Below are 14,137 nucleotides of genomic sequence, written 5' to 3' on the forward strand. Positions count from 1 at the left end.
TGCTTGGAACAGTCTTCAAACAGATTTGAAAGTGAGCAAATTGGTTCCACTGCCTGTTTTTAAAGCTCGGATAGGTGCAATGATACTTGATACTGTTGGTACTTGTCAATGTCTCTAGGTATGTAAATGTGGCCCTGTGAATACAATGTCCTTTTGTGTTATCTGTTGTTTTATGTTCATGTTGTAACCTACTTGCTGCCATGTTGGACAGGTCTCCCTTGAAAAAGAGATCGATGATCTCAATGGGACCACCTGGTTAAATAAAGGTTTGAATTGAATGAATGATTCATGGTTTCAGTGAGATTCTCTGAAACACTCGTCTCGAGGCTTCTTCGATGTCAGGACTTCTTTATTTTCCTCTTTTTTTTTTAATGGCTTTGTAAGTTCTTTATTCTTATCTGTCAAATATAAGTGTGGGCCTTGGGCTTTGTGGCATTTTTCAGACAAAGGGATTAATATAAAGAATCAAAACATTATTTGGCATAGTATTCAGTCATCAGAAAGAAGTTAGTTGCAGCGCCACCTTACAACATACTTCTTTACATTGAGAGATCTAGATCAATATGCAAGTTCCTCATACATGTAATACTTTTATACACAAGGCCACTTTTAGAGCCATCTTTTGTTTTGATTACAAATTACAATTTTCTTAATAATCTTAATATAATCTTTCGATTTATGAATTTGTAGTTAATGAAATATTGTGAGAATAGTTTGAATTTATTTATGCATTACATTACATGCCATTTGTTAGACGCTTTTATCCAAAGTGACTCACATACATTCAGTACTGTGGACAATCCCCACAGCAACAATTTGGGGTGAAGTGTCTTCAGGGACACAAGGACAAGCTGACTGCAGTGGGACTCGAACTTGCTACCCCCTGATTCGAAGTCCAGCACACTATCCACTGAGCCACTGTTTGTTTAATTTGATGGGAGACGTAAATAAATCAGCCAAAGGAAAAAAAAAGAAATCGGCGCCTGCAGAGCTTTAAATATCCTACAAAGAATGAGCCACGACAGCCACCTCAAGTTTTAAATGTACTTTGAGAGGATGTTCTCTGTTTAAAGGTCCCCTATTATACTGTTTTTCATCAACATATAATAGGTCTCAGATATATACAGAACATGTCTCTGAAGTGATTGGCTCCAAACACCAAACAGATCATTGCAGCATTACCCATAATCCCCTCTGTTTCAGCCCTGTTTCCAAAGTGCTGATTCTCAGTCTGTTACTTTAGATGAAAATAAGGAGCCCCTCCCCACGCCCCTCTGAGAGAGATTTGGTTAAAAAGAACTCAATGGTGCTCTAGGAGGAGATTCAGGTGATAAGGTGGGGGGGGGTTACCTTGGTTGCTGATTGGCTAATGGTTACACAAGACAAAACATCGTTATGACATCATAAAGTGGCCAAAATCTGCTCATTTTCAGACAGGTTTTTATATAAATGGATCAGGACAAAAAGAGAGAGAATCTTTGTTCCTGAAACTTTCAGAGTCTCTTTACACAGAGGGGACACATGTTGATGTATAAGAGACATGAAGAAGAGGGGACACATGTTGATGTAGAAGAGACATGAAGAAGAGGGGACACATGCTGATGTAGAAGAGACATGAAGAAGAGGGGACACATGTTGATGTAGAAGAGACATGAAGAAGAGGGGACACATGTTGATGTAGAAGAGACATGAACAAGTGGATGTTGCATGATAGGTCCCCTTTAAACTGCAGTACTGTTGCTTTATCTCACCTTGAGGTAGACCTGCAGCTGCTGGGACTGAGTGCGCTGCAGGATGTCTGGCTGCAGGTGTGTGAAGACGGCCACACACATGTACACCTGGTAGTCCGGACCCATCAGCACACAGGTGGAAACGTAGTGGCAGATCTCGGTCCAGTCCAGGTAGTTCCAGAAACACTGAGTCAACCAGTGCAGGCACATCTGAGGAGAGACAGAAGTCCAGTTTAATGGGATTTGCAGGATTTTTGTGACTGAGAATAAACTCGTTTTAGTAGTTTAGTAAATGAAGGAGAAATAAATGAAAATGAATGATTCTGTAATAAGAATGATCTACTTGATGCTTCTGACAATTAATGAATCATGTTTCAGACAATTATTCTCCTCCCTGTGATAAATCAAAGATGTCAAATATAAAATGTCTCTACACTCAGTCGCTCATCAATCTTCATAGCCCTCTTCATCATACTCTATATAATAAAAGGGAAAACATATATTCTAAAGAATTACAAATAACTATGTTGATAGCTGAGATTGCAGTAAAGACTTCCATCAAACCACCAAATAATTCCATGCATGCATGACCGTATGATTCATATTCAAACCATTTAATTATAAAAAGAAGCAGGGTAGTATTTAAAGGACAGGGTAGTAAATGTAGCACCTCTAGTCCTATCTCATACCAAGAACAGAGGCGCTAACATCTACCTAGGTTCGTAAAGTGGTATGCCGTGAATAACTCTGGGAAGAGTTCGATTTTAGTTGAAGATTTTACAATTTCATTGCCAGCAGTGTTCAACAACATTTACATTAAATTGTGCCAACAATATGAAAAGGAATGAAAATAAAAAATAGAGCTCTTTACCACACAAATATAAATAGTCTCTTCTCTTTGATCAAGAGAATTCAAATCAGTTCAGTTCGGTGTGTGTGTGTGTGTGTGTGTATATGTACTGCTATGGCTCTTCTACCCGGGTAGAGCTAATAGTGTACTGGTTCTTATCTGGATCAGATCAGTGTGAGTTCAGCAGGATTCTTCAAATCAAACATCCTCTGTAGGCAGGTCCAACGGTAGGCCACACCGCTTCCAACAACCGCTCACAGATTCACCGGGCTTGGCTCGCCATCAATCCCAAGTCAGATTGGATCTGGCTCGCTGACATCAATAAAAAACCAACCGGAGTTTCTACACTTACAAGACAACACAGGCTGTCGTCTTCTAGTTCGGGTTCACACAGGGGTTCTTGCAGGTCAGAGTTTCTCAACTGATATAGTTGAGAGTACAAATAACACTTTTTAAATACTATTATGCACACTATACTAGGAGCTGCTCGACTTATGTCTCTGCGTCTTCAGGGTGTTCACAGGGAAAAAGAGAGAGAGAGAGGCGGAGTGATTCGCTCATTACCCTGGGTGTGAGTGCTCCGTGCAGAAACAACATGTATTCATACATCTAAATGACATAAAGGGGTCTAGTAGCCCTATATTTCATATGGGTTACATAAACATAATAATAGTTAGGTTATGTTCATTTGAATTGGCAAACTCCTTGTTAAAGAACTCAGAAATTAATATGAAGAAGAATTATTGAGAAGTGGATTTAGAGGTCATTTAAAACAATGCACGCTGCTCAAGTAATTTAAGAGCTATCCCACAGACTGGGAACACAACAGCAAAAGCTAAATAACACTTCCAAAAATCAAGTAAACTAAAGTTTGCCAGAAGACCAGGGGGAGGAAAGTTCACAAATAACAAGTTGGGTACAGAGGAGGTATTTAACAAACTAAATATAATAAAAAAAAAATGGTTTCACTATTTCACAAGAAGCCATCCGTCACTGTCAACAAAGGTGATAACGTGGTTCTTTTTTTTAAACCAGATGGAGTTTTTCCCGTGGCAATTCTTAAAAAAGGTAAATACAAAAGAGGTACAATTAATCTGGTTAAAGAAGCAAATATTTAATGTTTACGTCAGTTTCACCAAACTCATCAAACTGACTGAAGAGTGCACTTGTGTTTGAAGAGATATGACCATTTGTTTTATAATCCATGGTCCTTAAATTGTCAGATTTCTTGTTATGCCACAATTATTCTATGCTCTCAGTATTAATTGTAAAATGGAGTTGACATTGTTAGCATTTCCCGTGACATTTACATGATGGAGATAATGGAGCAGAAGTGTTGGTTTTATCACCTGAGCCCCCGCTGATGTATAATCACACTCAGCTCTATACTGTACGTCTATATGATGTTCACTCGCTGACTAAGCATTTCTAAATGAGTCTTTCCGGGAACATTGAACAGCGTGGAAAGTGATAACTCACAGCAGTGCTGTATATTAAGGTGGGATTAGGAGACACAGAGACAAGGGGAAGCATGCTACCTCTCTCCTGTCCTCAGTGAAAACAAAATCCTTTCAAGTTCAAAGTGAGAATATATTGTTATCGACTCATTCAATCCTCCCCATTGTGCAGGCTGGAGCATAGCAACAAGTCCCCACAGTCCTTCCCTCTGTTGATGATATGTATGTCATGCAAGACATTTTAAAGATTTGAATTATCAAGTACTTTTTTTTCATTTCAGAATTAATTTAAGAGCTGTTTAAAGAGATTATGCTTTTGGGGGCTTTCCCCTTCCTTTAGTGTGTTCAGGGTTCTTACACCTTTTCCAAAGTCAAATTCAAGCACTTTTCAAGCATTTTCAAGCTTTTCAAGCATCTTACAGCTGTTGTAAATTACATATTTATATACACATACTTATACTCAAATGATTATTTCCCTACCTCACATTAAATCAGATGTTCTTTATGCTATAAACAACCAAATGTGTGTTTCATAATAGATGAGGATGAAAAATAAAAAATGTTAGAAAAGAAAACTAAGTTTAATATTTCAAAATGAGTGACCCATCTGTACGTAGACTGGGCATCCCATATAACCTGGCTGAGCCAATATAAAACAATCAGCCAAATAACTTTTCAATATATTATTGATTACTATTTTTGAGGTACTTTTAGGTTGGCAGTAAACACAAGTCAGAGGTAAATTGTGTACTTTTACTCCACTACATGTATTTAATACCTTTAGTTACTTTACAGATGTGGATGAATGATGTGAAATATAATCAAGTGTTAAATCAGACTTTAGTTCCACCTGGAGTAAATTCACAAGCTACTCTGTAGTATACAAAGTCATTCAAACTAGCTGCAACTTTACCAGCTTTGATAACACTTTCATGATCAATCATTATAAAACATATCATATATAATTATTAGGGATGCTCCGATCGCCAATTTTGGGGCCGATCGCCGGAATCAGTATCGGCCGATACCGCTCTCTTTTCCTCTCTCCCCCTCTCTCTCTCTCTCTCCTGACAGCCCGTCAGTATCTCCTGCAGCTCACTGATCCAGTAATGAGTGACCCGACAGTGAAGAATAAACATATTTATAACTAGTTTAGCTTGTTCCAGAGGTAGATAAAATAGCTAAGTGTGTTAGGTCTAACTCTTAATGTGTGTTCTGCTCCGCTCACCAGTCCGTCACAGCGGGTGGAGCTGCAGGATTTCTGCTTCACACACACGTTGCATACCGCTATTTTATTGTCATTTTCGGACACTTAAAATACTGCCAGACTAGTGAAGCCATTTTGGCGAGCTTGTTTTGCCGCGCACAGAGAAAAGTGTCATGTATTTTACATGCAACGATAGCCTAATCTAAAATGCTCTACTCTGACGTACCTTTCGTGTGGTGTGTGGCGTCAGCGCAGACTCTCGCATCGTTATTGTTGCACACTTTGCAGGAGGCTACTCTTGGGCTTCGCTTGACCCTCGTCTTAGCCATGGCTTGTATTTGTCTTCTGCTAGCCAACGCTCGTTGAAACGGCAACCTCCTGGCATACTGTCATCTATCACTCTCATCAGAATGCCCAGGTCACACACGTAACAAAAACACTTGCCGGTCACGCGCATTGCGCGGGAAGGCCGGAGCGAGCTGTTTTATGTAAAAGCGAAGCAATTAAGCGCGCTCCGACTTCTTTATTTTCTTTTAATCTAAAAAGCGAAGTAAAGCATTTACAATTTCAAGCACTTTATCCCAAATTCAAGCACCATTCCCAAAATTCAAGCACTTTTCAAACCTTGAAAACACCTCGTACAATTTCAAGCCTTTTCAAGGATTTCCAGCACCCGTACGCACCCTGTGTGTTGTATAGGTTTTTGTTTCCCTCCCATTGGACTCCTTTTTTACTTTTGAACATGATCACATCTCTATGTAACACTCGCGCTTCTATTGGCTAGTGCTCCAACCGATTTCACAAGATAGGCTAAGGGGCGGGACAGCTCTAAGCTGTTGACCAATCACAACAGAGCCGGCCAGCTAACCAATCAGAGCAAACTGGGCTCTGGTTTCAGACAGAGGGTGAAAAGAGGTGCTGCAGAACAGACAGTATGAGACAAATGAAGAGCTTTTTGAACATTAAAGCATGGAGACATGTCACAGTAGAGACACTACATACAAAAATAAACAAAAGAATTAGCCCCTTTAAGTGAGACTCCCAATGCAGGAGTACTTTGTCCACCGATGCTTTAAGCCACATGTGTCAAACTCAAGGCCCGGGGGCCAAATCAGGCCCTTGGTGGATTTAATTTCGGCCCGCACGATAATTTCTAATTACTATTAGATCTGGCCCGCCGGTATATTGCACGCTCACCTTCACTCAATCCTGAGGGTCTCCTCCGCTCAGAGCCTGACCCCAAACATTGATGAACTTGCACCCAAGATGAGATGCCAAGTATCTGGCTTGAACTAGCATCACAGAGCAGCACACTGAGTTTACATGGATGTTTCCTTCTGCACTTCTTTTCTTGAGACAACAGGGCATGTTTGGTTTTCTCTTTGAGGGAAATAGTTTTGTTGAAGCTGTTGTTGGCCTGTGGGAAAATGTAATCATAAGAAATGACTCTGGAAAATCTGCAGATAGAGCCATAAGAAATGAATGCAACTGATTATTTAATGTTTAATGTTGTTTTTATAGGCAATCATTTAAGCTTTGTTAGTTCCAGGTTTAATATGTGCAATAAGTTCATTTCAATAAGTTTTGCAATAAACATTGAACCAGTCCGGCCCTCGACTAGTACCCATTTTTAAATGTTGGCCCACTGTGTATTTGAGTTTGACACCCCTGCTTTAAGCACTGACATGTCTTTCATTTTTGTAAAGCACTTTGAATTGCCTTGTGTTGAAAGGTGCTGCATAAACTTGCCTTGGCTTGCCTGGCCTTGCCTTGACTTAACATTACACTTTTATAATACATATATTTTCCATTACATTTGACAGAAGCCTAAGTCCACGCACGTTCACACACAACCTCTATTTTATGAATGTCAGATGTGTATTGCTTCATTTGCCATTGCTGCTTTGTCAGGCGTTCAAAGCTCAAACTTTTGAAATAGTCATTTCCATTTCTGACGGAAGAATAGGTGCCCATTACCGCCTTGAAGAGCAGAAAGATGAGCTGAATGTTAACGTTTTACCCCCCCCCGGAGACGGTGAGTTCAGATCTTTGATGCAAATGCAGCGAGTCTTAAAGCACCCCTGCTGCCGAACATTATGTGAAACTCTGTCAGCCGCAGACACACAGCAGACAGGATCAAACACCAGAGGATTCGAGGTGAAAAACCTTTTTTCTACCCTTTTGTTTGCCTGTGTCAAAGGTATTAAGTGCCAAAGAATAGGTTTCTAACTTTTCAACTGCTCTGTTTAAAAGAAAAAGACAGAAAGGATAAGGAATCAATGTCAAAACCGCATTTCAAAATGAAGTCAAAATGAAGCAGGATGAAAAGGGAAGTCATTCACAGGGCAAGTGTCTCTTACTAACATCTTTAATGAAATATTCAACAACAGTGACACAACAAAATGGGCTGCCGGTGCTGACTCTCTTTGTGTGTATGCAACAACACCTAATCCAAATGCACTTCCTTTATTTCCTCCATCAGTAGGCATGAGTGTTGTTTATTGATCTAAGAGGCTCAGAGAATGGAAATTAGAAAACAAAGACAGAAAATAAAGAATGAAATGTTTGAGTTTAACTAATTGCCTGCTGGATAGAGACACACTTTTGTCTGCAAAGCTTCATCAGTCTTCTCTCTAAAGTGAATTTATATTATCACTACCTCCTGATTATCAACATTTGTCAAATAAATCAATACAGGGAATTAAAATGCATCTGTTGTTCTAAAACCTCAGCACATAAAGTAACGAATTAAGTAGAAAAACTACACTTCCAACTAGCATTGACAGTGTATGCATCGGTAATGTAGTTTAATGGACTTAAGTTCATAAATCTAGGAATATTTTTGGCAAACATATATCATAGAATAGAATTGAAGGGATGAAACCCCCTCTGTAATGGTCACACATGCAGAGCACACAGCACACACAGTGACATGTGTTCTCTGCTTTTAACCCATCCTAGCACCAGGAGTCTAGTACTAGGAGCAGTGGGCAGCTATTGTACAGCGCCCGGGGAGCAATGGGAGTGAGGGGGGAAGGGGGGTGTCCGGTGCCTTGCTCAAGGGCACCATGGCAGGGCAGGAGGTAAACTGGGACCTCTCCAAGTAGCAGTCCACACTCCATATTTAGGGTCTGTTCGGGGACTTGAACCGGCGACCCTACGGCTCACAGTCCAAGCCCCTACTGACTGAGCCACTGCCGGACATAATGAATGAACAAATGTGTGTGAAATAAGGATAATGTGATCGATTGGGGTTATTTCCTCATGCGTCATTGACAATGTCATAATAAGAAATACATGTGACCATTCTAATTGAAACAAATTAGCTTTAATTAAAAAAAGCTGACTCATTGAACTCTCAATTAACAAATAAATACAAATAAAACACTGACTATGAACCCTTCCAAGGGCAGCTTATCCTCTATGAAGAATTTATCCCATGCCTCATTATCACTTTCCAAGCTTAATTCTTATTTAATGGGATGCTGGCCAGTTATCTGTACATGTAATTAACGACTGCACTGATGTCTGAAGGGCGTGGTTACAATTCAATTAACTACAATCATTGAAAACCTTTTAAGAGCTAGTATTGTTTTATTTTATGTACATTTGACGCCAAAATAAATGCATGGTTATGATCGTCATATTAACACTGTTCAAAATATGTCTAATTCATGAGCTTAACTCCCCGTGAACTGACTCTTTGCATTCCTAACAAAGAAACAGGACTACAAAGAAATGTTCAATTCACTTCTGGCACAAAAACACACAATTACATATCGCTCAGATGAACAAGGTGTAGCAGCGTTGCGCAGATGCTTGTCGGCCATTTATTTATTCATTTGATTGTTAATGTTTGCTTTTGTGGTTTTAAAGTGATGGTACTTTATTTAAAGATGTGCCTGTTGTGACCAAATGTTCCTAAGGTTACAAATATATAACCTGAACCTGCACACTGTGATTTTGAAACACCTCTAGTCATTTATGAGCACACATCTACAGAAGCATGAACCATCCAGGAGGTCTTCTGGGACGGGTCTGCTCTCTGTTACAAGAGTCAGAACTAAACATGGAGAGTTTAGTTTGTACGCCCCGACCATCTGGAACAAACTCCCTGAATCCTGCAGGTCCGCTGCAACTGTTAATACTTTTAAATCCAGACTACAAACGTATCTTTTTGACGCTGCATTTGAGTGAGTTGTTCAAATTCAAACTGCAGTATGGCTTTTATTCATGTATTTTATACCTGTTGTGTTTATTTTATTATCTTTGGGCACTTTGGGTTGCCGTGTGCTGAAAGGTGCTGTATAAATAAACTTGCCTTGACTTGCCTACATCATATGAGGAACAGCTCAAGAGAGAAGGCTCTTAGTGACGTGTTGGTTACCTGTGACGGGGTGAAACCAGACATCCTGAAGGCGGAGTGAACCAGAGGAACTTCAGCTTTCAGCAGCATCTCCACGTAGTGAGCAGTACACCAGTACATAGGAGAGATTCCTGACTCAGCTACTTCCACAGGAACATGGATCTGTCCAGCAAACAAAACCAGAACCATTTTAGATTCAAAACAGAGCTTTAGATATATAAGTAGTGTCCAATTTATCTTGTTCTGCTGGGGGATATTTAAACACAAAACAACATCGTTTACAAGCTCCTTGTTCTGTATTCAGTGCAGATGAAAACAGTGTTGAATACTTTTATTCACTTTTATCGAGTAGTAAATAGAAATAACATGCTGTTTTGTGTTCCAATACAAGTTTCCCACATTCCCTGCTAAGCTCGCTGCTGACTTAATTATTTGTGCCCTTTCCATTTTCCGTGATATTGACTAAATCGACCACGTTGTGTAGTCAGACACTAACTGCGGTGTGGAGAAATTCACTGTGTGCATCCAACACACTGAGAACACGTAACACACGTTCAGACGAGTCCAATGGAGCTGTATTGACTTTGACAAGACGACAAGATTACAGAGGTTGGTCTAATGATTGCAAAACGTCTCCCCTGCAATTTAAAATGATTGAAACTAGACTTCATTTCAGACTTCTAACGCTGCTGTAATTTTGTTTTACTCCCTTCTCTCCTCATTTATCTCTTCTTCTTCCTCCTCCTACAACTCCTCCTACAACCCTTCCTCCTAAATGAGGCTGTTAACATTTGGGAGGTGGACTCTGTGGACATGCAGACACGCCTTATTTCATTTAGATTAAGTATAGGTTTTACTGTACTTTATCGAAAATGTCAAGGTATGGGCGTAGGGAGGAGGCTCTGTTTGACATAGATAAAGAAACTGTCAAATGTATAACAACCTACTGGAAAAATAGTTCATTACCTTAATTGATTAATTGGTTATCTTAACAACCTATCCTTACAAGTGTAACATGGAGATGAGCTGTCTGGAATAGGTTTTTTTGAGTACTTAATCCATTCAATCGTAATTTAAATGTTTGAAAATCCCCAATCTGGAAGTTATAGATAGGACCTATACAATTGATATTTTTCACTTAGGGGTTAAAGCAAGTCATTTCAATTATGTGTATGGTATTTGTACATTTGAAATGAATTTTCAAAGCTAATACATCTATACAAATGTCATCAATAAAATTACCAGGTTTGAAAAGGGCATTTTAATACCAAAATTGAGTCTAGAAGAAAATCTCAGGATAATATTTACGCTGTTCCAGTCTTTAGAAGAAAATATGTCACTCTACTAACTAATTTAACACTTACATGAACACTTTGTAGCCCACATTTACATTTGACTTTTTCAAAGGAATCTCTTGGCAGCAGCACCGTGACTGAAGTCTTCTCAAACCAAGACAGGGACAAAACATTAAAGCTGAAAAACGCTCTGTAGGATAATTCATGACTTTTTCAATGCTTCTTAAGAGCTAAGTTACTGCATATTCAAATCCTAAACTGTGCTAATAACTACAAATAACTCCCCTACGTGTATTGGGGTTACAGATGGAGTCCAAAACTAGCAAGCCACAGGAATGTCTGGGAGAAAATTAATTGTATATGCTACACAAATATGGCCAGGATCCGTGGAATCTTCGGATTATTGGGTTGCAGATTAGAATCCAAAGGGGGGTTTGTTGAGCATGAAACACTTGAAATAACTAAAGGATAAGTTCAAAAAGAAAGTAGAAAGAAAGTGAGGTCAAAGAAAACTATTTCTGCTAAAAAGTTAGCAATGATTGAGTCAGAGCTAAACATTTCAGATGTGTGTGTCTCACACTGCACTGTAACTTTAACGGTACGTCCACACGGCAGCGTCGCGTGCTTCAACGGAGACGCTTCCCATTCACTTTGAATGGGGTGACGTCACGCTTTGCCGAACTGCATTGTGGTTCTGTCGCGTCGCTTTGCCTCCGCTGCTCACTTCGAAAGTTGAGAAAAGTTCAACTTTTCAAGCGTCGACGGAAGCGCCAGCCAATCAAATCACATGCCAGTACAAGCTCTAGCCAATCAAACCGCGTGCTTGTGTGTCCGGGGCGGGAGATTCATGTGATTGGTTGTTGGTTGCACGCCAGACACGCCCACCGGCAAGCTTCAACGTGACGCTGCCGTGTGGACGTACCGTAATTCATGTACCTTTGTTATTCATGTTTTATTATCGTTGCTTTTAAATGAGTGTTTTTAAATGCCATTTCATAAGATGTTTCTTAATGCTCTTAATGTCTTTCATTTTTGTAAAGCACTTTGAATTGCCTTGTGTTGAAAGGTGCTGTATAAATAAACGTGCCTTGCCTTACACAGTACTGTAGTTGCGTTTGCACGTTGTTATACTCACAGAGGCATGTATCCTCGCTGGCCAGATGAATGCAGAAGTGAGCAGAGAGGACAGGTTGAGCAACAGCTTTAGAGAGCGGTCCATGTTCCCCGCCATGATGAGAAACACTGTGGAGGCCAGCCAGTCGTAGCCCGGATACCCGTCCTGCTGAGTGACTGGAGGCAGAGTTAAAGAGCCAAAGGACTGATGGAAAAGATACTCAGACTCACTGCTAAGCTACAAAAAAAAAAACATGTCTCCTTAGATTAGTTGTGCAACATGAAAGTGGTACATTGATGTGACAGATATATGTGGAGCCATACAGTGTTTATGTTATCTTAAAGGAGCCTTCTGTAACGCAAATGTATATAGCAGCTTTAAAGGAGGGGAATGTAATACTTTGCAAGTCAAATGAAATCTGAATGAACAACCTCTGCATTTTATTACCAATGAATAATCTAAAGAGCTGGGAAGGCATAGACAAATCGGACACATGTGGCCTTATTATGCTTTTTAGGGTGTTCCCTTTCCTGTAGTGTTATATAGGTTTTTTTGCATGTACAGTAAATGCTCTGCAAAGGCTAAAATCCCAACTAGTGCTCCAACACATTTTAGGTGATAGGCTAAGGGGCAGAACATCTCTAAGCTGTTGACCAATCACAACAGAGCCTGCCAGCTAACCAATCAGAGCAGACCGGGCTCTGGTTTCAGACAGAGGGTGAAAAGAGATATTTTTGAACATTAAAGCATGGAGACATGTCCCAGTAGAGACACTAACTACAAATATGAACCTAAAAATATGTCCACTTTAATATATTTTAGAGGATTTGAACCGATTGTGTCACATGAAGCTGATTCCTTATGTTGTGTTAAATTAAGCCGCAAGCTAATATCGCTTTTCTGTCAACTGCCACCGCAGCGAGTCAACCACAGAGCGAGTAATGCTTTGACAGATAATTAACCCTGTTACACCAGAGCATTATCTCATAGCAGAAACACATCCTATACTGTAGGATCCAGATCTCTTTTGGCTGTATTATTATGTGAATCGATGAGAGGAAAAACAGACTGTCTGCCTGGCTAGGGCTTAGTGGGAGGATTTTGGTGTGAGGAGTTGAGTGTGAATAAATGAATCATTCACTACAAAGACTCCCAGGTGGCAGCTCTGCATTGTGAACACCACATTATGCCAACAATTATGAATAAACACAATTCCAAACACCAATCAGACACTTAGGTTTTTAACTTAGAGCTTTCTTAGGTGGGTTAAACCGGATCTGGTGCATTTACACTTTTTAATCTAATTGTTTTTATAATTGTGTTCAGATTCTGCTAGAAGCATATGACTGCCTTCATGTGCAGGTCTGAGTCTCCCTTTGCATGAGAAATAGGAAGAGATTAGTTGGTAGTGAATGAAATCGAAAAAACAACCCCAGGCTATCGACACATAGCTTTTAATGTCTGGCTGCTGATTCGCTGCCTTTTAAATAATGTCAACTTTTTACTTTTGTTTTGGTAGAATGCCAAAGAAAGATTGAATATGCCCTCAAGACATTCACTGGGAATAATTTAACAGAATATAAAAATATGCTTCACAAAGTCCTGTTTTGAATACTGAAATGTGAGGACATTGAAGCCCTCAATAACACACACATTGAGTTACAAACACTTCATGCTCTTTGAAAGTGATTGACTGACACGCCTCATCTCTATTTGTAGGTCACTCTGTCAAGACGTCATTTTCAATGATAAAGAATTAATAAACCAAAGCCTAAAAAAACATTTTGATCTGCCATCACTCAAACTAAAAATAGACTCCATTTAACAGCTTCTCTCTATGCTTTCATGCTCAAAAACAGATCAGTGACTCAAAACTCAATGGACTTAAAGGGGACCTATCATGCAAAATGCACTTTTTGATGTCTTTTATACATAAATATGTGTCCCCTCACGCAGCGTCAGAAAATAAAACCCTCTCTCTTTTCCTCCGTGTGCAAATCTCTAAAAACGAGGCTACAACGGAGCTGATCCAGATTTGCCATCCGATATGAAGTAATGAAACGTCGCTGTATCAGAAACAATTCCCGACGTGTTTTGGACGTAATAGTCTTTGTTTAC

At 39.7% G+C, this 14,137-nt stretch overlaps 1 protein-coding gene across 2 annotated transcripts in view; it reads right to left on the reverse strand.

Annotated features, from left to right (window-relative positions):
• Nucleotides 1–14,137, reverse strand: part of tbc1d32 (TBC1 domain family, member 32) — an 85,893-nt gene that overhangs the window by 12,203 nt on the left and 59,553 nt on the right. For both annotated transcript variants that reach the window (XM_034135722.1, XM_034135721.1), the window contains exons 31-33: nucleotides 12,041–12,195; nucleotides 9,632–9,772; nucleotides 1,752–1,940 (exon numbers count right to left, since the gene is read on the reverse strand). In XM_034135722.1, coding sequence (XP_033991613.1) covers nucleotides 1,752–1,940; nucleotides 9,632–9,772; nucleotides 12,041–12,195 — 485 coding nt within the window. The remainder of the gene's footprint in view (nucleotides 1–1,751; nucleotides 1,941–9,631; nucleotides 9,773–12,040; nucleotides 12,196–14,137) is intronic.

Source organism: Trematomus bernacchii, unplaced genomic scaffold (genome assembly GCF_902827165.1).
Source record: "Trematomus bernacchii unplaced genomic scaffold, fTreBer1.1, whole genome shotgun sequence".
NCBI lineage: Eukaryota > Metazoa > Chordata > Actinopteri > Perciformes > Nototheniidae > Trematomus > Trematomus bernacchii.